A 26,682-nucleotide genomic window follows, 5' to 3' on the forward strand; every position below is an offset into this window, starting at 1 on the left:
TTAAAAGTGGAAAGAGAATCAGAAAAGGGAACCAGAGAGAGAAATAGTGGCTTTCCAGCACCTATTTGTCCTTCTGTATTTTTCTCTATCTCCATTACATAAGCATATTTTTACCAAGTAATTATTCCCGAAAAGTCATTGTAAATAGAATTGTCTTGAGTATTTTCCATGTCATTACATACATCTGGTTTATCTTTAATAATTTTACAGTCTTTTCATCCAATCTTCTGTTGAAACTTAGCTTTTTTAATTTTTGCTATTTCATGTATTGTGTATTTAAAAATACAGTTTTTCAGTGTTTAGAAATTGAACATTTTATTTTATTTTGATTTTTAAATTTTTTTTAGCGAGAGGGGAAGGGAGGGAGAAAGAGGAAGAGAAACATGGATGTGAGAGAGAACTGTCAGTGGCTGTCTTCCATTCATGCCCTGACTGGGGACAGAGCAGAAATTGACCCAGCGACCTTTTGGTTTGCGAGACAACGTTCAACCAGCTGAGCCATACCAGTCAGGGCATGTGTGTATTTTTAAAATTTTAACAACTGTCTACTTAGATGTTGAATTTGTTTCTTGTGTTAAACCAAGTTAAGGTTCAGAAACACTTGTTGGTATAAAATTGAATTTTTTTAGATAGAAAGGGAACTATCCTTTAAAATCTCTGATATAAAAGTAGTATATTATCATGGTAGATGTTAGGTTTGGCAGAGTGAGAAGAGAAATGATGGGAGAACAGGCCACGAGTTTAAAAGATTTATTTGGCCAGCTGCAAACAGGTGGGCTGAGATGTAGCAGCCAAGTAAGGATTTTTTAAATGTGAGGGAGTTGGCGGGGCTTTCAAAAGTCTAGATGGGGTTAGTGATAGGGAATTAGGCCCTGAGAACTGGGAAGTTGCTAAAATCTTGTCAGCAGAAAAAAATACCTTTGTGTTAAACATGCTAACCATAGGGCATAGGCAGTTACTGGGGGCAGCAGATTTATTGGGGGCTTGCTGAAATTAGACCTGGATTCCTGGAACCCAGGTCTTAAGCCTAAGAGTAGAGAGTTTGGAAATATAGAAAGAATATATAAGATTATAAGAAGTACTCTTAATTATCAGAATCCCAACATAACCTATAACATTTTGCTATACAAATGTGTTTATTCCTTCTACCTATTTAGTTAGAAATTATAGGATTTTAAAGTTTAGAACTTCATATAACTGAACATGTTACTGAGACATGACTTGTATACAGTCATGTGCCGATGAACAACAAGGATACATTCTGAGAAGTATGTTATTAGGTGATTTCTTCTCATTGTGCAAGTGTACTTACACAAACCTACATGGTGTAGTACACACAGCGACGCTGTGCAGTGGGTATGCCACCGTTGTAGATGTGGTCCATCATTAACTGAAATGTCGTGCAGCACGTAACTGTGTTATATTGTTCCAAACATGTTAACTAGATCTTATTTCCTGAGTTGCTTTTTTAAAAGATATATATGTAACAAAACTGCATAATTAAAACTTCATGATAAACAAACCTTCCAGGTTTTCCTCCTGTTTGTTTTCTTACTCTTTTTCTATAGTCATGAGTTTTGTGTAAGACTATTTGTAAGGCTTTTTAAAGCTTATTTTCCTTATGTTAAGGTTATGAACTTTGAGATTGGTCTATTCAGATAATTAACACCACTAAAATCCAGTAAGTTAATTTTAAAATGTAGGTTTTGGATGACTACAATGAAGCAGGGAAGAACTATAAATAAGATAAAGTGGAGAAATGTAGTTGTCAGTACAGCATCATGTGTTAGGAGCGCAGGTTTTGTAGCTAGACCTCCTGGGTTCAATCCATAGCTCAGCAACTTAACTAGCTATGTGAACTTCGAATAAGTTCCCCTCTCTGGGACTCAGTTTTCCCATTTATAAAGTAGGGTTAGTAATAGAATGTGTATCACAGAGTTGTGTGATACAGTACCTTTATCACAGGGTTATATCACTGGCATTTGTGGGTCTAGATTCTGAGATCTCAAGACTGAAACTTTTTCATGTATATATCTTGGACATCTTTTCAAATGACTAGTGTTTCTAGTAGGGAGGATCCATAATGTCTTTAGTCAGTCTCATATTGGACATTGACATTTACATCAGGTATCTATTGCTGCATAACAAACCACTCCACACTACGACTCACGGCCTTAAGACAGCCACTACATATTTGCTCATAAAACCATTAAGTTGGCCGCAGTTGGGTGAGTCTGCTCTGCTCACCTCAAGTTGCATGGTCTGAGGTGGCCTCACAACATCCCGCAGTTGGTTCACCTCTCATACTACACCAGAGCAGACTGGGCGTCGCATGATGGCAGAAATATTCCAAAGGAGCCAGAACAGAAGCTGCAAGGTCTGTCAATGTCAGGTCTCAGAACAGTAGACTCTTCTGCCACAATGTCTTGGTTAGAGCAGATCACAAGGTCACCCCAGATTCAAGAAGTGGGGAAATAAATTCACCCATTGATGGGAGGAGATGTAAAGAGTTTGTGGCCCCATTTAATCTGCTTCCGGGTTGTTTCTAGTTTTTGTTTTGTTTTTTGTGTTTTACTATAACATACATATATTTGTTTATTTAATAATTAGATTTGAGTGTCTGTTCTATGCCATCAAGCGTTCTAAACCTTGGACATAGAACAGCAGCAGTAAGACAGATTAAGAGCCTGCCTCCAGAGAACTAATAATCTAGATTTATATGAAAATTACATAGAGAAATGAATGGAAGACCTCAGGGAACTAAAGAAAGTAAAACTTTTCAAGCTGAAACATTAGTACTTTTAAGTTTGATTAATGATAGTTCACAGAAAAGGAAGTGTAAATGTCTCTTAAATATAGGGAAAGGTACTCATTGTTACTCATTATATGAGATATGAACTTTGAAAAGTCAGTAATTCCATTTTCCCCCCGCTCCTCATAGTTGCAAACATAGTAAGTTTGATAACCCCCTGCGTGGTTGAGGCTATGGGGAAACGGATGTTCTCAGAGACAGCTGGTGGAGTGTGAATTGGTTGAGTCTCTGGAGGACAGTTTGGCAATTCTGTCACATGCCTTCTGTTCCAGCAGTTCTGGCTGGGAATTGAACTTTGGGTCTGCCAACATAATGGGGGAGAAGCGGCATTTTAATTTGTTTTTTCTTTAATTAAGAGTGGGAATGAATATTTTTTCACATGTTTGTGGAAGTTTCTGATTGCTGAGTCCCTAGAACCAGTAGTAGTATAGATTTTTCTTCAAAGTAGTCTAGCTTAAGATTCTCTCCAAAGTCTTGAGGGGCAAGAAATGATTATTATTCAGCAGATGGTGCTGGGCTAGTTGAATAACTATTTGGAAGAAAATCAATTTAAATTATTACTCACATAAAAATAAATCCAAAAGAATTAATGATTAAATACTTTTTTAAAAATTAATACTGTTAAAAACTAACACTATTAATAGAACATTCAGTATTATTCTGATCTGTGCATGGAGAATGACTATCTTCCTATAAGCTTTAAAATCAAAGTAAGAAAACAAACAAATGAAAGATGGTAGATGTGATCACATAAAAATTTTAAAACAAAATAGAACAGGTGTGGAAAATAAGTATAAAATGTTCTAAATTGAATAGGATTTAAAGGAGCCCTATCCTGTCATTTTGAAGGCAGCACAGCATAGTGGTTAAGCTCTATGCACTGGAATTGGGCTTCTGAGTTCTAACAGGCTCCGCCACCTCAAATCTCTCACTTTGGAAAAGTTAATTAATCTCTCTTTTTCACAATTTCCTCATCTCAAATTGGGACAAATTGCATCCCCCACCCACCCATATATGATAATTTGGGAGGGTTAAGTGAATTATCAGTTATTAATATTAGACCCATCATTAATATTACTAGTGTATATAGAGCAGAGAGAAATCTAAGACTTCAATGGATAAATAAGTGAGCAAAGGACAAGAACCCAATTTATAGAAATTTCACAATTAAGAAATTTACAGAATCCTAATTAAATTCTGAGATGAGGAAAACTAGGAGGAGTAGTTTGGGAATTTAGTTTGTGCCATGTTAAATTTAAGCCACCTGTTAGGCAGTAGAAACAAACTAAATGACAAATGTTTATTGAATGGTTGAGTAAATTATGATTCAACTACTTAAAGGGATATTAACAGTCATTAAATGTGATTTTTTGTAAAAAGTTTTATAGCATGGGAAAATACTAATGATCAATATTTACTGGGGAAATAATAAAGCATTTATAATATGTAGTATGATCTCAATTACGTACAAGAAACTGCATTAAAAAATTCCACAAAACATGTCAAAAGATTAGCAGTGATTACCATCGAACGATGGGGATGTGAAGGCCAGGCAGGTGTGGCTCAGTAGAACGATGGGGCTGTGGGTGCTGGGATGAAGGATCTTGGGTGAGTTATTCACACAGATTTGAGGGTCAGCCATTTGAGTCCTCAGTTCCACATAACGAGAACCTACTGCTAACTGACTCAGCCTGAAGAAGGGCTTCTCTGGCTCTAATAACTGACAAGCTCAGTACTGTTGGAATTCCCAGATGTGGTCACTTTGACTGGAATCTGAACTCTTTTCTTTCAGGATTGCCTTCCTCTGTGCTCTTTTTGTTAGTCTCTTTCTTACAGTCGCAGGATGGCCACCAGCAGCTCCACCGACAGATTTCCTGCTAGTTTCAGCCCAAGTATGAAGTTACCACTCATTGCCTCTTTGTACCCATCCTGGACTAGTCATGTGGCCGAGGGAACCCACCCAGGTGACTGGCCAAGCCAGTGTCACCATTCCCGCAGCACAGCCAGGGAGTGTGGGCAAGCTCGAGAGCCCCCCATGGCAAGTGCAGTTAGAGGGCAGTGGACACTGGCAAGCAGAACCAGCAAATGAAAAGAGATGAGGGGTTCCGTTCTTTCTCCCCCACTTTCTCTTTTTTAATTAAAAAAAAATGCAGTTTATGTGAGAAGTTTCTCCATTTCTCAGATAACCTACTATTTGAAAAGTTTCTAGACTGTGTTATTGTCCCTATAAATATATGTTATAAATGCAATCATAAGCTATATCCTTTTTAATTACCTATGGAGAGTTATTCATCTGAGCCTTGGGTGAGAGTTCTAGGCCAAAGATAGATTTGGGAGTTATTTAACACATGGCATTTGAAATCATGCAAGATGTTGAGAGAATAGAAGAATGAGATATATAAGAAGCTAGATAAATGAACCTTCAGTGGGCAGTGGAATAGAAACTCTTGAAGACTGTAGAAAGAATGAACAAAAAGAAAACTAGTACAATATTTCACAGAAGTAGGAGGTGGAATATAACAACAAGGACATGTTCAGTAGTCTCCATGCTGCAGAGAGGCTTCTAGTTAAGGGGTCTTTGGTGACCACATAAGAGTAGTTAAAACATTAGTGCAAAACAGTGGAAAGTAGAGACACAAATGTCTAGTTCAGGGGAGGTGTTCTGGTTGTGATCAGGCCACATGTCACAGAGGATTGGCTTTAATTAGCGAGAGGATCTCCTCTTTCCACAGTGAGGACATGTGTGAATCTAGGTGGAGGAACATCCAGGAATGTCACTCCTGGGGATGTCGGTTTTCTCAGTAGCACCCTCGGTAAGGGGAGTGAGCGCCAATAGACAAGAAGGCCATGATTTAAGCCATACAAGTTGAGAAGAATCTTCTTAGAATAGAGAAGAGGCCGCCAGGGGTTTCCTAGAGCTCTTGGGGGCCTTCATGATATATATATATTTTTTTTAATCCTGCATTTTTGTTCCACAGTGGTTCTCAGTAGCATATTTCTTGCACCTCTGAGGTCCCAAGGTCCTTTCAGGGTGTCTGTGAGGATAAAACTTTTTATATTAATACCAAGGCATTTTTTACCCTTTTCTCTGTGCTGCCATCTGCTATCTTGGTGCAAAAGCAGTGGTGAGCAAAACTGCTAGCCCCTCAACACAGGACAAGGTGGTGGCAGTGCTGTGCACTCCCAGCTAAAATCCAGTGCCAACTGCAGTAAGAATGGCCTTGTTGAAGCAGTAATAAATACTTTATTGAGCCCATTCTTCACATGTGTCTTGTTAATGTTCTATATGACAAAATGGAGAGTACACATAGGACACGTCTGCCACATATGAATGTTGTCGTTTTCTTAAGGGAAGTCCTTGCACAGTTTGAATTAATGAGCTGGAATAGCTGTCTTTCGAAATTGATTATCAATAGTTTTTAAAAGGAGGTTTCTGTGGCCAGCAAGTTGTGGTGACACAATTTGCACAGCTAGGTCTTTTTCATAGGCCCTGTTCAGAAATTTGGGTTGAGGCTGGAAGTGACAGATGCAGCCTTGATCCAGGATCAGTTTTGCTTGATGGCTGAGATGAACTCAAAGTGGTGCAGTGGAGAGCCAGTCAGGTGACCCGCCACAGGGTCTAGGCTAGGAGGGGAAGAACAAAGCCTCATGGGCCAGAAGGGTGGGATTAAGCACCCCTGAAGCTAAAGAGGTGTGTGTTTTGAGAGGGCACCAGGGTGAGTCAGAGATCCTGGTGAGTCTTGGAGGGACTGAGGTATTTTAGGGGAAATAAAACCTGTATCTAAGGATGCATACGCACAGGCAGCATGATTCATGCCATCTGACTGGTGCCAGTGGCTTGCTGTGTGGCGTGGGAGAAGGGAGGCCAAGCACTGTAACCGTGGGATCAGCACCTGCCAGCTGCTTCCCGTTTCTCTTCCTTTTCCCTTTCTGTAGTTGTGAGTAATGCAGAAATAGTACTTGCAGTAAAAGGACACTAGAGATCCAGTAATTTTTTTCAAGTACCAAAAAAAAAGGTTATCTTTTTTTGAAATTGTTACCAGGAAGATTAAGGGCCTGGAATTCTTTAACTTAGAGGAACTAACAGATCTGTTTTAGAAATCTTAACACTGCAGTCTTCTAGGTGCTTTGAAGTGGGAAAGTACCTCCAAACCATTTAGAAATAATGCTGTTAGAATCAGACTGTGGCCAGGACCACCTGGACTTTTCCTGACACAGATGGTGTCTAATTGAGCAAAAGGGCAAATGACTTCTAATCTCAGGACAGTGCGTGGGGAAATGTCTGTGAGCTCTTTTGGGGAAGCGGTGGTTGGGAGCAGGAAATGAGGTTAGGTTTTATTACCTTTGTTCCAGATAGGACTCCAAAATTTACTCAGCAAAGGGTGTGTCATGTGTTCACATAGCTGCCTGGTATTCTGTGGGACTCAGATTGAGCAGGAGGTGCCTGAGTCCTTGACAATTGTGCTGCACTGTCTTGACCCTTAGAGCCTCTGAAATGGAGCCTGGTTGTGGGCCCAAGACCCCATGTCACAGCTGCAGGAATGAGCACCTCTTCCGCGGCTGCCCAGACAGTGCTTCAGTGGAAGCCCAACATATCTAGATTCCCAAGAGCCGCCTCTGCTCTGAAAAGTCTTCTGGCCTGTAGAGCAAAATGTCATTGTTGCCTAATTTCCTAAGGTACACTTGTGTGTGTTAAAAAGATTATCAGTAGGAGCAAAAATTCATTTTATGTGCTTAAAAAAAAAAAAAAAAAAACAACTTCTACAGTTCACTTTATGGATGTGAGAAAAATTATTTGTAATATGGAATTTCTCAATATGTCCAACATGTGGTTTACTGCATTTGTTATCTTTTAATTGTCTTGAAGATCAAGATGGGTGGCATACAACAAGGGAAGTCAGTGTCGGAGTCACAAGTGAGCCTGCAAAACGGCCGCCTTTAGTGACCTGTGACCTCAGGCAGTTAGGTGCCTCCTCAGCCCTGCACCTGCGCTCCCGAGTTGCCTTTCTGGCACAGAAGCAGTCACTTCAGAAGGTGTACTGGCCTGCTGCTCTCAAGGCTTGAAAATATTTTGGAGGGTTGAAGGAGTAAAATGATGTTACTTTACCATCCTACTCATTGGCATGTGCTAATTTGTTTTGCACATGGATGAGGTTGATACCCTAATTATCAGTGCTGCATTAGTAGATGCCCTCAGTGTTGTTTGTTTTTGTTTAAGTGTCACTTGAAGACAGACACATTTTCTAAAAATATGTGTTTTGTTTCAAACTTGCAGTAGGTTTTCAGACTTGATCCTTGAGGCCCTTGGATTTCTCAGGGGTGCCTCGGGGCTATGAGCTAGGACCTAAGAGAGGCTTGGGTAACTTTTTGTCTACTCCCTCTCTTGAGACTCCTTTTAAGATCTGAAGAAGGGGCCTGCTACTTAAATTGAAACCACTGGTCTCAGCATCATTAAATAAAAGGAGACATTTTAAAAAGAAGCCCCCCTTTGCTACCGGTTTATCAGAACAATAATGTCTCTTCTAACACATATTGCTTCTCATTGAAACCTAATTCTGTTACTAAATACAGGGAGTGTTCTGTCACATTTCCTGTAATCCTTGTCCTAGCCAGTAGTTAGCCATGCCCTTTGGCTATCCTCACAGCTTGAGGTGGTCCCTGGACTCTAGGTATGGAGTCTATCAGAATAAACTGTTCATTAGTCCCCCATCCACTCACCCCTTGTTTCATTCCTTTCGCCACACTTGCTTCCCACTGCTACACTCTTCGATATGAAAGAAATGTTCAAAGCCCTGGCTGCTGTTGCTCAGTGGACTGAGCGTCGGCCTGCGAGCCAAGGGTCGCTGGTTCAATTCCCAGTCAGGGCACATGACTAGGTTGCACGTCAGGTTCCCAGTTGGGGGCGCGAGTGAGAGGCAACCACACAGTGATGTTTCCCTTCCTCTCTTTCTCCTTTCCCCTCTCTCTAAAAATAAATAAGTAAATAAACAAATTAATTTTTTTTAAAAAGAAATCTTCAGCTGCTGACTGTGGTCAGGTCAAGAGAATACCTTTAGTTTGGGGCCTTGGAGCAAGATGCCAAACTGCAGAGTAGACTTGGCACCTGTGCTTCAGACATCACTGGCAGCCAGGACCTGGAAGGAGGAGAGTAAAACCACATAGGAGGACAAGTGTCTTCTGTAACCCTGGAGGTCTCCTTTGTATGTTGGAAGATAAATTGACCATTGAAAAAATCATTTTGGAGTTGGCTTAAAAGAAGTACATACATAAAATTGTTAACTTTTGGTATCTACAAAGTAGAATAGTGATTTAGGGAAAAGTCCAGGTTTGGTTTTATTATCTTATATACTTTCAGCCCATGGCTAATGACATCACCTTTCTGAGTCTGGGTCTGCAATTGTCAGATGATCACATTCTCAGGAAGCTCAAAGATATAATAGGTACCCCCAGTGTGCTGACTCTTCTCCCAAGGCAATGCTTAGCTCAGTTGTTTTTGAACAGGAAATAGAAAGTATTTCAGTTATTATTCCTTTGGTTCTCACCACTGCAAAACCTTTCTCTTTGTAGCTCTGGATCTACTGGACAAAATGTTGACCTTCAACCCTCACAAGAGGATTGAGGTAGAACAGGCGCTGGCCCACCCATATCTGGAGCAATATTATGACCCAAGTGATGAGGTAAGTAAGAGTCTGTCCTCCTCGCTGCTTCTGCAAGGATGTGTCTGAGCCAGCAGCAGGCCCAACCAAGAGGGGCCAGGTGTCATGCTAAAATTGTCCTGAGAGATACACCATACCTGATCCTCCCAACAGGCCCACATCCTCTGCCTGGAGGCCTAGGTCTGTCAGCACAGCTTGAAACTTCTCCCCATCCCCCTAAGGCCTTCTTACTTTAGAAAACTTTCAGGCCCCCTGCAGCAGAGGTGGGGCTGGGAAGATAGATGGATAAAGGGGAGCACAGGTAAGGAAGGGGTTCCATACTGGAGACCATTGTCGTAATCTATGGCAGGAAGAAACACCTGAACCAAAGTGCCTGCCCTTAGGATGGAGAGGGTGTCACAGAGAGAGGGGGTGGGAGGTCAGCTTGGACAGTTCCCATGTAGCTCGGTGACTTCCTGTCTGGTGTGCCTCCCTGAAGATGGGGACACAAGAGCCTTTTGTGGTGAGACATGCTGAGTTCAGAGGTCAGTGTGACAACTCTCCAGAGCATTCTGGACATCCAACTAAAGACAGCAGAAAAAAATGCAATATGAACCAAAGTTGAGATGTTTCTAGTAGAGGCTCATGTGTAGAAAGCAAGCCTTCTCACTCCTATTTTAAAAAGAGGGAGAGCCAAAGGGAATTTATTCAAATTAAAGGGGAAAATGGAAGAGGAGAAGAACTATAAAAGCTAAAAGCTGGTAAATGAAAGAGAAAACAGAAATCAAAGAGGAAGTATTGATTAATCAGGTTCCCCTTCCACCTTTATCTCCTCCTCCAGAAACAATTAAGGCATCTTGCAAAGATACCCACAACATAGTAAATAACAGGGAAGTAGTTGAGAATATACCTTTTGGAGCCCGTGCTAACCCTGTGAGCTAGAGATTTCCAAAGGCCCTGTGTTCTGATCACAAGCTGGGATGCTACCCCATACCCAATAGGGGGTTGGGAGGATTAGAAGGATGGCATAGGTAGGACACCTAGTGAGATCCCGCACAGAGCCATCCTTCAGGGAGGGCTAGCCACTTGTTTTTGTCTCATGGACACAAATCCTTTTCCCCCTTTCAGGAGGCCAAAGCTTAGTACAGAGGTGGTGGTCCATGTTTCCTTCCCCTAAGTCAGGTGTGAGAAGTACATGAATAACTACTAGGCATCCAGTGATCAACAACTGGTATCGTCATTAGGTTAGTTCTACAATATAGCATTAGTTGGAGGTACTTAAAATCAAAATATAAATAATATTAATGGACATTTTTTGTCATTGATTATGTATGGGGGTTCTTTGACATAAATAGTTCAAATCTATACTTAAATTTTTTTCTGGTTATTTATAGAGAGAGCTAAAAGAAAACTTGCAGGAAAAAAATACAAGAAAGATCACTTCGAAGTCTTGTTACAGTTAATATTATTAAAATTTTAGAGTGTTTCCTGCCCAGTCTTATGTCTCTGTATCTAAATTTAAAATAAAATAGGGTTCATTCTGCTTAACAAACACGTGGGCATTTTTTATCTTTCTTGCAGCTTCATGTCTTAACAGTTCCATACTATTTCTTCAATTAAAGAGACTGATGTATTTAATCAAATGCATCTATTCAAGTGTCATGGGTTTTGATTGTATAAACATACCATCACCCCTACAACATCAAGTTTCTGTGATTTTTAACTTTCAGTGCCTTCAAACATTTGAAAAGTATTCTGGGATAAGTTCAGAAAAATACTCGATTCAGTTGCTCCTAGTCCGTTTATTAAGTACTCATAGGAAGTGCACTTTCAGGCACCTGGGGCACAAGTACATACTTACCGTAGTTCTCAATCTGTAGTGGACGTCAGCCTTGTGTAAATTTGAGAGACTAAGCCATAGTTATTTTAAGAATCAGTAAACAATTTCCTTGACCATAACAACTGTTGTCTACTAAATGTTCTGTTTTCTCTTAAAGCCCATTGCTGAAGCACCATTCAAGTTTGACATGGAATTGGATGACTTGCCTAAGGAAAAGCTCAAAGAACTCATTTTTGAAGAGACTGCTAGATTCCAGCCAGGATACAGATCTTAAATTTGTCAGGTACCTGGAGCTTTGACCATAATAAACCCCAGTGAAGGAGAGAGAATGTAAATTAAAAGTTATTTAAAAGAAAGAGGGATTTCCATGGGCCTGCATAGAAGCTTTATAAGCTTAGATTGTAAGGTGTAATGGACAATAATGCAGTGATATTGGTAGATTTTTTAAAAAAACAAGTGCTCAAATAAAGGAAATGCAAATCTTGATTTGAGAGAACCTATGGAAGAGGAAAGTGAACAGAGCTTACATTAGAACACTGTGGAAGTGAACGTGAGGTAAAAATTACAACCAAGGGTTGAAGCATTTGCTGGGGAAATGCTCAGGCAGACTGGTGTGGAGGGGCTGGAGGCGGCCTTCGGCAGGCAACAGCATCTTGTGCAGGGTGCAGAAAGGTGGCCCAGGGGGTGCTATGCTTGTACTGGAATAGGCAGCCACCCTGCTGACATTATGGGACAGTGGATTCTGCAGAGGTACACATTTGGGGTTTCTTAGCTGGATCTCTGTTCCATTTTCTTAGGTCCTGTCCTTTTTGTTTTCATATAATGGGACCTGGGGGCAGTGGCTCAGGCTGAGGGTTGATACCTGGTTGACTGTTGGGCAGCATCCAGACTCTAAAGCAGAAGCTGCTCAAGTTGTTTTAAATAGAGAGCATGTGATTGGTCAGAAGGTATTAGAAGGGTTGGAGAGCAAGAAGAAGGAGGTGGGGTGACCTGCAGATTGGTAACTGCTGGAAGCTGTCCCCAGTCTTCAGCAAAAGGGAAAATGGCATTAGCCAGGGGCTTTGATCACCGCACAAGGCAGGGTGCTAGGCACCTGCTGTCACTGCATCCATTAGAGCATCACTATCACTGAACGGGGGGTCAGGAGTCTGCACTGCTACTGATGTGAGGGATCTCGAGGGCCTGAAACCACCACCACAAGCCAGTGCTTCTAAAACGCAGAAGCCACCCCTCATCCCGAATAGCCATGTGTCATTAGAAGCAGAAAAGGGAAGGAAGCATGGCTTTTTTCACTCACTGCCTGCATTGGCAGAATCTCCCCAGAAGCCAGCCACCAAGGAAGTCCAGCAGTGCCATTGATATGTCTCCGACCCTGTCATTAAGGACAGAGGACAAGCAAGGGAAAGGTAGAAAAGAGCTGAAAACAGGCCCACTCAAGCTGAGAGAGCCAGGCAGTGAGAGGGCTGGGAACACGTAGGGTACAGACTCTTAACTAGTTTGGGGGGTGGAAAAGGGTGCTTTCAGAAGGGTGACACCACAGCAGGAAGGGTTGGAGGAGAAGCCTGGGTGGGAGATGAGCTCAAAGCAGACCAAATGGCTGCAGGCTTGGACTAGGGCAGTAGTGAATTCAGGAGGCTGAAGGAATGGGCTCAAAGACTCCAGATTTTCTCAGTCTAGCAACGGGGTTTGGGAGGAGTGATGTTAGGCCCTTTCTTAGCCTGGTGTTATCACTGGACACACCCCAAAAGACAAGCTCAAAGCAAGTGAAATGTTGTGGAAACCATCCTTACCTAAGGACCAGCCCTTGGGAAGAGTCCGAATGAGAAGGAGGGAGAGGTTAGCACGCGGCTGAGAAGGAGGTTTGGCAGAGTCTAGTGAGAGCTGAATTCTTTTATTTTTGCACAACTCACAAGTATGACAATCTGTTGAAGTATTTATTACATACAGTGATCTGCACAGTCACTCACTGATAGAAAGCCAGTCCCCAGAGCCCACCCACGTTCACACCTTAACTTGAGTCCCCATGGGGCTTCCTTCCTGGCCCCTCTGGTCGGGGCTCACAGTAGGATGAACAGTCTCTCAAGATCTCCCAAGAGCCTGCTCTTCCTTCCCCATGTCCACACAAGGTCAGATCACCTGCAGTCAGATTGGCTACCACTGGGTTTTGTAAATAGTCTTACCTGGCCCTTTACAGAGCAGGTTTGCCGAACCCCAGCCTAGAAGATGGAGCTGAGCAGTGTCTGTTGCTTTTCTTTCTTCACAATCCCTTCACAGGTCATTTTACTGAAGCCAGCTGGTGGCCTCCGTTTTTCCCCAGTTTCTTGTTTCATGCACACATACAGCTGCTTACTCTAAGCCAGACTTGTGTTAGACACCCAGGTGAGCAGACTTGAACGTGGCCTCAAAAGATCACGTGGTCTAGTAGGGAACAAAACTGTCATGCATGTTTTTAGTGTAAAAGAGCATCTGGGGTTGGCATAGTTATCAGTTTGTCATTATTCATTTAATCACCATTGACCACTCTGGTGCCAGGTCAGGGAAACCAAAGAGGCGTACGAGTAAAGACCTAGGCTTTGCTTTCCCAAAGTTTGACAGCTGGACACGGGAGACGGTGAGGAGCTGGGTGCTCTATCACGCGTGGGTATGGGCTGCAAAGATTGAGGAGGGCCGACATCACAGTGCTGTGACAGTGGCACTGCTGGTGGAGGAGAGACATGCAGTGAGGAGCCAGGGAGACAGGCCCACATGGAGCCCCACAAGAGCCAGGCTGTGGAGAGGCTGAAGCCCAAGCCTTCCAAGAAGCTCACCTTTCCTTTCAAAGGTAGTTTTAGGTCCTGAAGCATTGGGGCAGGTGACTCGGGGCGGTAAGGTGTTGGGGGACCATGGAGATCAGGAACCTGTGGGACAACTGGCCAGGCTTCTCAAGGAGAAGGGAAGTGCAGTGAGTATGGGGAACAAGATGAAGACCAGGGTGCTTCTGGGGCCGCAGGACGTGGCTGCTGGCTAGGTGCCTCCTGAAGTCCCAGTTAGCAGACAAGGACCAAGGCCCCTCCTAGGGTCCACTCCAATCTGACGGACTGGGGCTTGTTACTGTTACCAGTGGGGGGCGGGGGGGTGGCAAAGATGGTCACTCTGTGTTTAGGTCACTTCTTCCAGAGTCACAGAAGGCAAGTACATGCTTAAAGCCTGATTCTTTTTTCCCCAATGTTTTTTAAATAACAATTTTCAACCATTCTGAAAAGTTGAAAGTTTTACTGTAGATACCCAAATTTCCACCACCTAGATTATAGATTGATGTTTTACCATGTTTATTTTCTCACATAGCTGTTCATCTGTTCAACCCATCTTATTTTTTTCATGCATTTCAAAGGAAGTTTCCAAGAGCTCAGCTGCCTTATAGTCAGTGGGTTTGGCTGCAGCTCAAAATGGCGCACTTCTAGATGGAGGTCATTTCCCATATCTGAGCCCCTCTCCTTGTCACATCGTTGGGCTGTAACACCCACCCTTCCTGTCCTGAGTCTTGAGTGGTAGACAAAAGCCATCTCTCTGAAAGTGCTTTGTGAAATAGCAAAGTGACATTTTACTGTCATCATACTAGCAGACTTTCTCACACCAATAAGGGTCTCCAAGGAGAAGATCTCTCGTTTGCATTTGGACACATTTGGTTACCTTCCTGGCCATCCTGACCCTGCTTCCTCATCAGAACCAAGAGTATAGGACATGATTTCAGTGGCAGTGTTTTCACTTCTCCCAAGGATGAAAGAAAACTAAGAGAGACGTAGGGGTGAAGTTAATTCATTATATACAGTTAGGCAGTGGCTCTCAGAAGTGCGGTCTGCACCCCACCCTGCAGCAATGTGTGTTTTAACGAGTACTCCAGGGGATTCTAATATTCACAGTTGAGAACTACAAGCCTATACATGGTTAGAGTAGATCTGACTTGGGGTGTAATTCCTCCAAGTAAAATAGAGACATTAGGGTAATGAAGGGGGAAATGTGCTGCTTATACTTTTATAGTGTGACACTCCTGGTGGGCCTCTTGGAGGTGGCCCATTTGCAAACATCTGGAGAGCCAGGTGAACCTTGTCATGTGTAGAAAGTGAGTGAAGGCTGTCAGCAAGTTATCGCCTGCTGCCTTTCAGGGTACTGTCTTGCAGGTCAGATCGCCTCTGAGCTGGTTGATCAGAACCCTCTCCTGCCTGTGGGAGCCATGCCACAGCTCCCTGCCTTTCTGGAATCTGGGCCCGCCATCCTCACTCTTTCAACCAGCGCTTTGTTTTGCTGTTCTTCTGTATCACAGTCGGATAAAACTTGAGCTTTAATAACAACACGCTTTCTGCTGCCATGTCATTGATTTTGTCCTACCTGGTCATCCAGAGAGAAAAAGACTTACCCAGAATAGGAGGAGGGAGAAGAGTTTTTTGCTTTGTAGTATATTACAAAGACTCTGATTTTGACCATTAGCATGGTGGGTATGTGGTTAATAAAAGGCAGCTTGGGAATAGTGAAGCCAGCCAGCCTGTGGGCACGCGCGTGTGTGTGTGTCCTACAAGTGTTACGGAAACACCCTGAGAAATACCTGAGAAGGGCCCTCAACGCTGGGGCGCCCTGCCTCCTCATGCTGCACATGCCCGAGTGTTCCCAGTAAATGTAGTTTTTTCCTTTGCTTTTTCATGATGTTGTTAATGATGCTTTAATATGGCTCATTCTTTACATTTGGACATTTTCCTAATGCTGCTGCTGATGTTTTAATGTGACTTATTCTTAATTCATAGGTTTGTTTGTTTTTCAATAGGACAAGGGCTCAGAGGACGGGACGTGCTCAAACATCGGTGTTCTTCCCAGTTCTTGACCCTGGTCCTGTCTCCAGCCTGTCTCGGCTTATCCACCTTGACTCCTTTGAGCCATTCAGAGGAGTGGTTTCTGGTAGTTGTGGCTTTTATGCTTTCAAAGAATTCCTTCAGTCCAGAGAACTGTTCCTGGCACCCCTGTGTGTGTCACCCACTGGTGACCTGTGGCAGTATGTACTTTCGGTGCACCTACTGCTTACCGTTGCTTTAGTCACTAATCGCTTTCTGGTTTGAAAGATGCAGTGGTTCCTCTCTCTCCTGAATCCTTTCTTACGTGACACCCTGTTGCCCGTGCAGTTGCACCAGAGATCATTTTTTCCAAGTTGGCTCTCGTCACTGGCATCTCACTTTATGATAGGGAAGGCTACTACCTTGGGCACTTTAAGTCAGTGACAGCCCTTTATTTGCACTTCACCTTTTCACCGTAATTGTTTCCCCAGAGCAGGAACTCATGGAAACACCTGGGATGACGTTGCAGCCTGCAGCAAGTGCTCCCATCCTGGGAATCTTTGGGGGCATTTGTCAGCGTTCTTTCTCATATCATGTGTTAGTCACTATCACTTAAGGTATGTGCTATTTGCCCGGCTTTTAGAAAACTCAGTCATTTTTCTAAATAAGAGAAAGATGTACTGCACTCAGCAACTTCACTCTGTAGATTTACTTTGGTTACTTGTACCATTTGTAGAGGTATAACACTTGCCAAAATGCATTATATGCAGAACAGAGTGTTTGCAAGACTTATGCAAAAAGCTTTAAAGTGGCATCTTCACTCGGGATTTAGTGAGAAATGTACAAAGCTCACAGCAGGGTGTGAGGGAAGTATCTGGAGCAGTAGCCAGCAGGCTGCCTGATATCACTGGGTGGAGCTCCGTCCCCAGGTTCCATGCCCCAAACCGCTTCACATGGTGTGCCACATTCAGTGTAACCGCTTTCGATGCCTGAGGATTTAGCAGAGGTTAAACACTGCGTCTTCAAATGAGAAAGTGTACAATTCCTCTCCTCCTACAGCATGTCAGCATCTCAAGTTCATTTTTCAACCTACAATATAACAGTTTGTAATAAAGCCTTCATGAGCTCATGACATGAAGCACTGTTCTGTCGTCAAGTGCTCGCAAATGTTTCTGATACTGCTGAGCTAAGACCATCAGAAAAAGCTAGCACTAAGTCATGTTTGGAGCTCAGTCCCTTATTTTCCTGATCTCTAAGTATTTGTTCCTGCCACTGTACACTGTGGCATTGACTCGGTGTTCTGTCCCAGTGCGGTGCCTCCTCTTGACTCCCCCACTGCTCTCTGTGGTGAGAAATTTGCCTTGTTCAATAATTACTGTACCCTCGCATGACTGTTACAGCTTTCTGTGCAGAGATGACTGTCCAAGTGCCACATGCCTATGATTGAAACGAAAAATCTATTGTTACCTCTGAGTTGTGTTCCACGGAAAATGCTATTCAGCAGATCACTTAGGAATAATTCTATTTTTAGCTTTTCATTTCTCAGCTGTCCTTTTCTCTTGTTTGATTTTTGACAGCAATGAAGAATGGGTTATATAAAGACTGCCTGCTAATATGAACAGAAATGCACTTGTAATTCATGGAAATAAATGTACATCTTCTATCTTCATATTCACATTAAGATTCAGTGTTGATTTCCTCTGGATCAGCGTGTCCGAATGGACAGTCAGGTTCAGTCTGTGCTTAGAGCAAAAGCGCTGATAGGCCTCACCGTCCACCCAGGCCTGGCCCCAACACTTCGGTTTACGTAAAATGATTTAGGAAGCAGTTTCCCCCTTTTTCTTTCTTGCATGGCAGAGAAATCAATTCTGACCTGTTTCTTTATTCAAGTCATAGGTCTGAAATATTATGTCAAATCCTGGTGAAGAAGCCCAAATGTCTCAGGTTGGATTCTCTGGTTCTTTCTAAAGAGGGCTTGCCTGTGTGCCCGAGCTGCAGCTAGGCACCCCTCAGCCTGGCCCACCCAGCCCAGGGTGCTGATGCTTATGCCTCACGGGCTAAACAAGGATGGCTGACTCATCCTCAAAAATCAGAATCAGTCTAGATTCTTGCTCTCAGATACATGAGCTTCACCTCCGTGCTCAGAGCTGCCATGCCGAGGTTCACACAGCATTGACAGGATACAGATTTGACTGTTAACTTGATACGTCGATAAGTCAGTTTTAATTTTAAAAGGAGCATTGACAGTTTTATTACGCGTTTCTTTGTTTTTAAGTGGAATGTGAGTATTATTAGGAGGTTAATCTGCAGTCCTCTAAATAGAAAGCCATAGCCTTGGTTACTAATCCCTGGGGACCGGGCTCTCTTTCATCCTCCTTGCTGGTACCCTGGAGTCAGAGTGGCATGAAACCACTAATGCATTCTAGAATCATTGTAACCGTTTGTTGTGTGCTTTTTACTAATCACGCCAGACTTGGTTTAATAGGTCAGAGAATTGTCATAACCTAGGTACCTGTGAGAAAGTACTCGCTGTTATGTGTGATGACTCACCATTTGGGTCTTCTTGCATCTCTGAAAAATGTACAGATAAGGTCATAAATCAATGTTAGTGGTACCGAACACCTCTATTATTAGTATGATCACATAAGCATTTAAACTAACAGCTTTTTTGGTGTCTAAAATGTAAGCAAAAAATTCCTGTTGAAACATTCCAATCCTTTCATTTAGTGTGAAATAAAATACCTAACAAGCCAGTGGAGTGGATTTGAGAGAACTCGTGATGACTCTGCTGACAGGTCTTCAGAGCTGGTAGAGACATGCAGACCATTTTGATGCATGGGTTGAGGAATATTCTGTTTGTGTGTAGTGCACAGTGTTCGGTGTGTTCACAGTGACTCCTGCTGCTGCAGGCATAGGTGATGGGTGTGGAGGTCCCTGTTAGCTTTCAGGAGCCATATGTGGTTCATCAGTGGTTATTTCTAAAGAGTCACAGGTATACTGCCCACGCCGCATGCCACGTAATAGACCATTCAGAGGCGACTGTTTTACCTTTATTTGCTTATATGTTAATACAGTTTTTAAATTGGTAACTTTTCTATAGTATGGTAACAGTATGTTAATACACACATACATATGCACACATGCTTTGGGTCCTTCCATAATACTTTTATATTTGTAAATCAATGTTTTGAAGTAATCCCAAGTTTAAGGGAAATATTTTTGTAAATGTAGTGGTTTTGAAAATCTGAGCAATCCTTTTGCTTATACATTTTTAAAGCATTTGTGCTTTAAAATTGTTATGCTGGTGTTTGAAATATACTCCCATAGTGCAGATGAGAAGCATGTAGCAGTAGAGTAAATCTTTGGTTTCTCTCACTGTAACCCAGCTTGGCAGGATGGATCAGAAATGACTGAGCATCCAGAGGGAATTCTCTAGGGTTGCACCAGGTTTACCTAAAGCTTGTTGCCTTTTTTGTGCTGTTTATCCGTGTAGAGCACTCAAGAAAGTTCTGAACTGCTTTGTACCTGCTTTGTACTGTTGGTGCCTTCTTGGTATTGTACCCCAAAACTCTGCATAGATTATTTAGTATAAAGTTAAAGGAAGATTTTATTAAGAATCTGAATGTTTATTCATTATATTGTTGCAATTTAACATTTATTTGTGGTATCTGTGATTCGGTTAATCTGTATAAAAATTGTAAGTAGAAAGGTTTATATTTCATCTTAATTCTTTTGATGTTGTAAACGTACTTTTTAAAAGATGGATTATTTGAATGTTATGGCACCTGACTTGTAAAAAATACTACAAAGAAATTAGAATCATTAAATTGTGTCCCTGTGTTACCCAAATAACATGGTACTGTGCATGTACATTTTAATTGGAATTTTATGTGTGAAAATATGAACTCATCTACTCCTTTATTAGAACGTTTCCCAAATAACTGTATCTTCCTAATTTGAATTTGCTTATTAGTGATAGAACCATAAGCTGGTGCTCTGGAGTTTATTGGAATTTTAGTGCTCCATTGGGTTTTCCAGATTATTCTTTAGACCACTGGCTGTAGGGGAGGAAAGAAGGCGGTACTGGGAGTCCTAATACAGTGCCCACGTGTGTCTCTTACTTTCCTGAACTTCAGCAACTCTGCCACCAGGGCTGGTGTCACTGGGAGCCTCTTTCAGACCAAGAGACCATGACTATATTAGGGACTCTCAGACATGTGGTTCTTGTCGATATTGGGCACCGTGTGATGAGATATTTACAAGACAAAATATTGGAAATGTTTCTGGTGTAGCAGTGTAGAAAGAGTACAGGTTTGGGGCCCATTGAACTGGATTCAAAACCAGCCTGCTGCTTATAAACTGCAGCTGGCTTTAGGCAGGTCATTGTGCTTCTCTCTGCTCCAGTCCTTCACCTGTAAATGGAACCAATATCCTTCTCATGGATGTGGTGAGGATTATGAAAACATATTTCAGCTTTCTAGTATAGGACCTCAAAACAAGTACTCAGGCCCTAGCCAGGTAGGTCAGTTGATTAGAGCGTCGCCCTCATATACCAAGGGTGTGGGGTCGATCCCTGGTCAGGGCACATAAAAGAATCAACCAATGAATGCATGAATAAGTGCAACAACAAATCATTGTCTGTCTTTCTTCCTCTCTCTAAAATCAATAAATAAAATTTTAAAAACAAGTACTCAGTAATATCAAATCTTCCTAAATGCTTTACTTTTTAAAACTTTGTCGTTAAGGTGGCACTAAAATGTCTGCTAATCGAACTAACTGCTTTCTGTTAACCTGAAAGAGGAAAGCCCAGTTCGCTGTATTTAATCAGAACCAGGGTGTTCAGAGCTGAGTAGTGACTATAGAGCAGTCCTCTGACAAGAGCAGAAACCAAACCCAGGTCCTGAGGGTTACAGAGCAGGTGGGGGCCAGGCGCAGAGGCCCCCCTTCCCCAAGCCCTGAGTGTGGAGGGAAGAGAGGGTGGGTGTCTTCACAGAGGAACAGTGACGGGGTTGGTTTTCATGGACAGGCTTGACTGTCTTTGAGTCTAAGGGAGGAAGGAGAGACAGGACAATGGAGCTGGGCCTTGCAGGCTGAGGGCACGTAAAGGGTAGCTCTAGGCAGACATGGGATGTGAGGACTCTTTATGAATCTAGCACCAAGGGGGGGCTGAAGACAAAAGGTGGAGAAGAAGAAATGGAGTGAGGTGGTACCCTGACATGTTTTTTTCAGTGAAGTGGGAAACACTTTATGGAGAATGAGGAAGAGCTACCAAGCGAAGCAGAAACGGGTTCCCAGCGCTGCGGGGCCTGACTGGGCCACGCCATGAGTGTATGGCGTGAAGTAGGCCTGCGGGGCAACAGCGCTTTTCTCTGATGTCAGTAGCTGGGTGGGGCAGTGGCCCGAGAGGACTAGGAAGGGAGGGCGAGGTGACAGCGCGCGGGCAGAAAGGAATTGCGGAAGGGGAGCCTGGGTCGCAGGGGTGAGGTGGGGGATGTGGAAAGTAGGAGGCAGTGGTCACGTTCCCATCACGTTCTTTGAAAATGAAGCTGTATGGGTTCCAGCGTTGCTGGGGCGGGGTTTTCCATACAACACCAAGCACTTCTTGGGACAACGACTGGGTATCCGAGAATTCAACTTGATTATGACACCATCTACCCAGCGATAACATCGGATCCCACAGGTGAAGGGCTCAGTCTCATGAGACTACTTCCCTGCCCGCCCACCGCCGCCCCCCCCCTTATATGCCAGTCACAAGCCCAGGTTGTGACCTGGGCTTCTGACCCAACTAGCTACATCAGAGGTTCCCACAACCCCTTCCTTGGGTTCCATTAATTTATTAGAATATCTCACAGAACTTGGTTTACCAGTTCACGGAAGGATACAACAATGCTGATGAACAGCCAGATAAGATACATAGTGAGTCCCAAGCACAGGAGTTTCTGTCCTCATTGAGTTGTGCGTTATCCCCCCGAAAGTGTGGAAGCTCCTTGAACCCCATACTTTTGGGATTTTATGGAGACTTCGTATAGGTGTGGTTGATCATTAACTCCATTTTCAGCCCTTCTTGAGAATGGATAGGGCTGAAATTTCCAAGCTTCTGATTATAACCTGGTGTTTCCAATGACCAGCCCTCACCCAGGAGCCCACCCAGAGTGACTTCATTAGAACAACAGTCACACCCAGCACTGAGTAAACTGTGAAGTTTGCAGAAGCCCAGCGTCAGAAACCAGGTCAAAGACCAATTAGAAGATGCTCCTAGTGTCCTAGTGCCCTGTCACCCAGAAAATGACATGGGTTTCAAGAGCCCTTTGTCAGAAACCAGGGGCAGAAAGCAATACGTACTTTTCTATGATCTCACAGGCACTGTCCCAGCATGACAAGCTGGGGGTTACCAGGGGAGCAGAAAATCAGCCAGAGTAGGGCCCACAGTGGGGGGTTTTTGATGTGACATGAGCTGGTCAGTAGCGGCAGGGAAGGAAGGTACCTTGTCCAGTTTCAGTTGCAAGTCCCCCCAGTGGAAGAAAACAGCTGTGAAAATGGCGGGAGGATGGGGCGCACGGGGGTTAGGGGTGGCGAAAGCACATTGTGTGGTGGGAAGGGGGTGTGCAGTGACCTGGGGCACCAGGGCCAAAACTTTTCAGGTGCCAACACTGGAGGGAGGTCTCCAAACAGCGAGTGCAGGCACGAGCTGGCTGTCTATACACAGAGGGCCACCAGGCTGACACAGGCCAGTTTGGAGAGAGTCAGGGAAGGGCCAGTGGCCACATCATTCCCAGTAATCTCTGTCCTCTGAAGCCCAAACACAGTCCTTGTACTTCCTTCCCAGAGTCGCCACTACTTCCACACTCAAGTATTCTCATTTAAATAATTACAGGGTTTTTTATTGCCCTTGAAAGTGTTTGCTGCACGTACACTTTCCACACAACAGTGGTTTTCAAATATTTTTTATCACTGGTGCTCTTTTATGAAATGAAATCAGTAAAATTTCACCTGCTCTGAGTAAGGAGGGTGTGGCAGCCCAGGAGCCCACCTGTCTCCTCCCACAGAACAACACAGTGCTTCTACCCTAGAAGAACCCCAAAATGATCATAGAAACCATAGAAGAGCAAATGCCTGCCACCAAAGAGAGCAAAACTGAAGGAACACCAAGCCATGGGTGACTAGTCACCACCTCCACAGGGAACCTGGGGTGGGATCAAGCGGTGTGGAAGTCCCGACAAGACATTCTGGCTCACTGATTCTTTCCTCACTGGTGTCCAGGCTTTGGGTGAACCCATCAAAGGCAGTCTCCATTTCTGCTAGGTGTGCTTTCCAGCATTTTCTTTTGATTGTTTTCTTACAAGTTTCCATGTTTCTGCTTACGTTGCCCATCTGTTCTTATGTGGTGGCCACTTTTCCCTTTAGAGCTTTGGCACATTAGTCATAATTGTTTTAAGTTCTCAGTCCAGTAATTCCAAAATCTCTGCCATATCTGAGTCTGGTTCTAGTGCTTGCTTTGCTCTTCAGACTTTTTTTTCTTTTAGCATGATTATAATTTTTTTTGTTAAAAGCCAGACATAATATATTGGATAATAAAAACTGAGGTAGACAGGCCATAAGTGTGAAGTTATGTTTTTCTGGCTAGGAATTAGTCTGTGCTCAGCTGTAGGTGTCAGAGGCTGAAATTTCCTCCAGCGTCCTTGCTTTTGTTTCCCTGTTGTTTGGATTTACCAAGACACTCCTTCTTAAATCGAATCAGAGACTTGCCATTTTTTCAGCTTCAAGCTGGAGTATACAGGAGCTCTGATGGGGTGGTAAGGCTTGGGAGAATGGGAAGCTTTTGGTAATCAGATGGATAGATCTCAGTCTTCTAGGGGGCCTGTGAGCCTGGGATGTGGCCTTCATACGTGCTCCTCCAGCACAGAAAGGCAAGAGGGGCTGGAGGTAGGCGGATCTTTTCCCCTGTGGGCTGAAGCTCTGAGGAAGCCATCTACTTTGCTGGCTGGCCTTCGTTATGGAGAATGAACAATCTGGGCATATTTCAAATGGATACTTTCCCCATAATCAAAACCAAGGGGATTTTGCTCCAGTCTTCACTGTGATTACCTGTTGGGGCTCCCTGAATGTAAAACACATGAAATTGTGGGGCCCCCTTAGACTTGGTCCCCATGAGTTTTGAACTCAAATTAGTCCACACTCAGCATCCAACACTTCATCAGCCTTAGCATTTAAGGGGTCATTTTGAGTGTTCCTGTGAGTTCCTGGCTCCAGGGGCCTGTGCTGCTGGTGAGCTGTGCAATTCTCTGTCTTTGCCTGTCTACAGTTTGGGGTGTGTGGGGTGTGTCCTGCGGCCTCAGTTCTCTGATGGATCCAGGATGTCTCTGATTTTTAGTTCAGCTGTTTTCTTGTGAGGGCAGGAGTGATGACTTTGAAGCTCTACATATTGACGCTAAAATGAATCACCCTCTTTTTATGCTTGCTACCTACCTGTACCTTTCCTGACAAATGCATCTAGAAGGGCAGAGGTTTCACTCAGCAGGTGTGGTTGGAGAAAACCAATAAGTCCAGTGACTTGGACAAACTGGAGAACTGGAGAGACCTATCTCCACATCTGCTTTCAACACAGGCCAGGATGGACAACGGTGGGGTGAGGGGCAGGCACAGGAGCCAGGGGCACATCTGCCTGGGCGACCAATAATAAAAGTCTGTGTTCCAGAACACCAAATGAATCACAGAAATACAAATTTGCCTCGTTCCCAACTGATAGCCAATCAAAGAATATTAATCAAAGAATATTGTCTGCTTCCATGAGGAAAAACATTCAGGGCCATTAATAAATAAGAAATGCCAATTAAAATGATGAAGTGCCATGTTGTACATAGCCTGCTTTCTGGTTTTTCGGGAAAAGCGAAATTACAAAAGCCAAATGTGAAGCTGTAAAGGAGTATGTAACCTTTGGTGTTGCTAACAGTGCTGTAGATGAATACAGCGGAATCTGGCAGAGACTGGAGCCAATCAGAAGACATGTTTTGACTCAGTAATTCCATTACTGGGATTTTTCCCCCCTAGACAATAATGGTAGAGAAAACAGCCACATGTACAGGGCATTTGCACCAACATTATCTGTAATGGCAAAAAGGAGGTAAAGCAGCCCTGTCCGGTTTGCTCAGCTGGTTGGAGCGTCATCTCACACACCAAAAGGCTGAGAGCTTGATCCCTGGTCAGGCCACATACCTAGGTTGCTGGTTTGATTCCTGGTCGAGGGACATACAAGGGCAACCAATCGATGTTTCTCTCACCCTTCCTTTCTCTCTCTAAAAACATCAATAAATATATCCTTGGGTGAGAATTTAAAAAACAAAAAAGAAAAGAAAGTAAGGAAGCCTCCACATCCAGCATTAGGGAATGGCCTAGCAAACTTGCAAGTGAGTACAGCAATGACAGAATTAAGTGTCTTAACATGGCTTTACTCTTCCAACATGCAAATCCCAGCCTCACTTCTAAGTCAGGCAGCTTTCTGGCCACTCTGACATTGCCCCTTCTCTTGTCTCCCTGCCAGGAACTTTCTGGAAAGCACCCTGTGTGGCTTGCTCATTTTGGTTTGCCTACCACCTACCATGGGCACCTGTACAAAGAAAGGCTCTATTAAAGCCTAATGCACAGCATGGGGGCCATGGAACCCCTGCATCCTCATCACCCAGAGCCCATTAAAGATGCAGCCTCTGTGGTTTAATATGGTAAATTTTATGTTATGTAAATTTTGTCACAATTAAAAACTAAAACGCAATCCTAGCTGCTGTGGCTTAGTGGATTGAGTGCGAGCCTGTGAACCAAAGGGTCACTGGTTCAATTCCCAGTCAGGGCACATGCCAGCGAGGTCCCCAGTTGGGGGTGTGTGAGAAGCAACCACACATTGATGTTTCTGTCCCTCTCTTTCCAATTCCCTTTCCCTCTCTCTAAAAATAAATAAATAAAAAGCTTTTTTTTTTAAATCAAAATGCAAAATCTCAGGCCCCCACCCAGATATGCTGCATTTCAACATCAATGCTAACAAGATGCAAGGTGATTTGTGTAAATTTTGAGAAACCCTGTATGTTGATACAGACTCTTAACATATAAATTCCCATCATTAGTTACTATTCCTAATTAAGACATTTTATTTCTCTCCCTCTTTATTATTTTTTTTTTCTCTTGGGATTCTTCAGTCGTAGGCAGAAGGAAGAAATCACAGTGGCAGCTGGCAGACTCCAAGGACAGTATGATGCCATGGCAACCGCCTCCATCAGTAGCTTAATTTCATCTCTGCTTTTACATCTTTCTCTCCTTAATCCTGAAGCTGGAAAGTTTTCATTATACTTATTGCTTATGCTATTACCGTTGTCCTGATCATTACCGCTTTGCCCTCCACCCAGCACTGCCCACTCCCTCAGGCAACCTCCCCACCGTTGTTCATGCCCATGGGTCATGCCTGTAAGTTCTTTGGCTGCTGCATTTCCTGTACTGTACTGTACATCCCCTCACCTCTCCACCCATTCCCCCACGCCCTGCTCCCATTGGGCAACCATCAAAACACTCTCCGGATCCCTGACTCTGTCTCTGTTCTTGTTTGCTTACTTT

General features: G+C 43.4%; 1 protein-coding gene across 2 annotated transcripts in view; it reads left to right on the top strand.

Moving 5' to 3' along the window:
• MAPK1 (mitogen-activated protein kinase 1) overlaps window positions 1-26,408 on the top strand; it is a 95,867-nt gene extending 69,459 nt beyond the window's left edge. Inside the window, exons 7-9 of one of the 2 annotated variants that reach the window (XM_090290956.1) lie at window positions 9,380-9,489; window positions 11,445-11,570; window positions 26,271-26,408. In XM_090290956.1, coding sequence (XP_090147082.1) covers window positions 9,380-9,489; window positions 11,445-11,561 — 227 coding nt within the window. In that variant the 3' untranslated portion in view covers window positions 11,562-11,570; window positions 26,271-26,408. Of the gene's footprint in view, window positions 1-9,379; window positions 9,490-11,444; window positions 11,571-16,082; window positions 20,774-26,270 lie in introns of those variants that run through there. The other variant, XM_090290955.1, reaches the window with a different exon arrangement.
• Window positions 26,409-26,682: the final 274 nt, after the last annotated feature.

The sequence above is a fragment of the Furipterus horrens genome, unplaced genomic scaffold (assembly GCF_987537825.1).
Source record: "Furipterus horrens unplaced genomic scaffold, mFurHor1.1.pri manual_scaffold_11, whole genome shotgun sequence".
In the NCBI taxonomy this organism is placed as follows: domain Eukaryota; kingdom Metazoa; phylum Chordata; class Mammalia; order Chiroptera; family Furipteridae; genus Furipterus; species Furipterus horrens.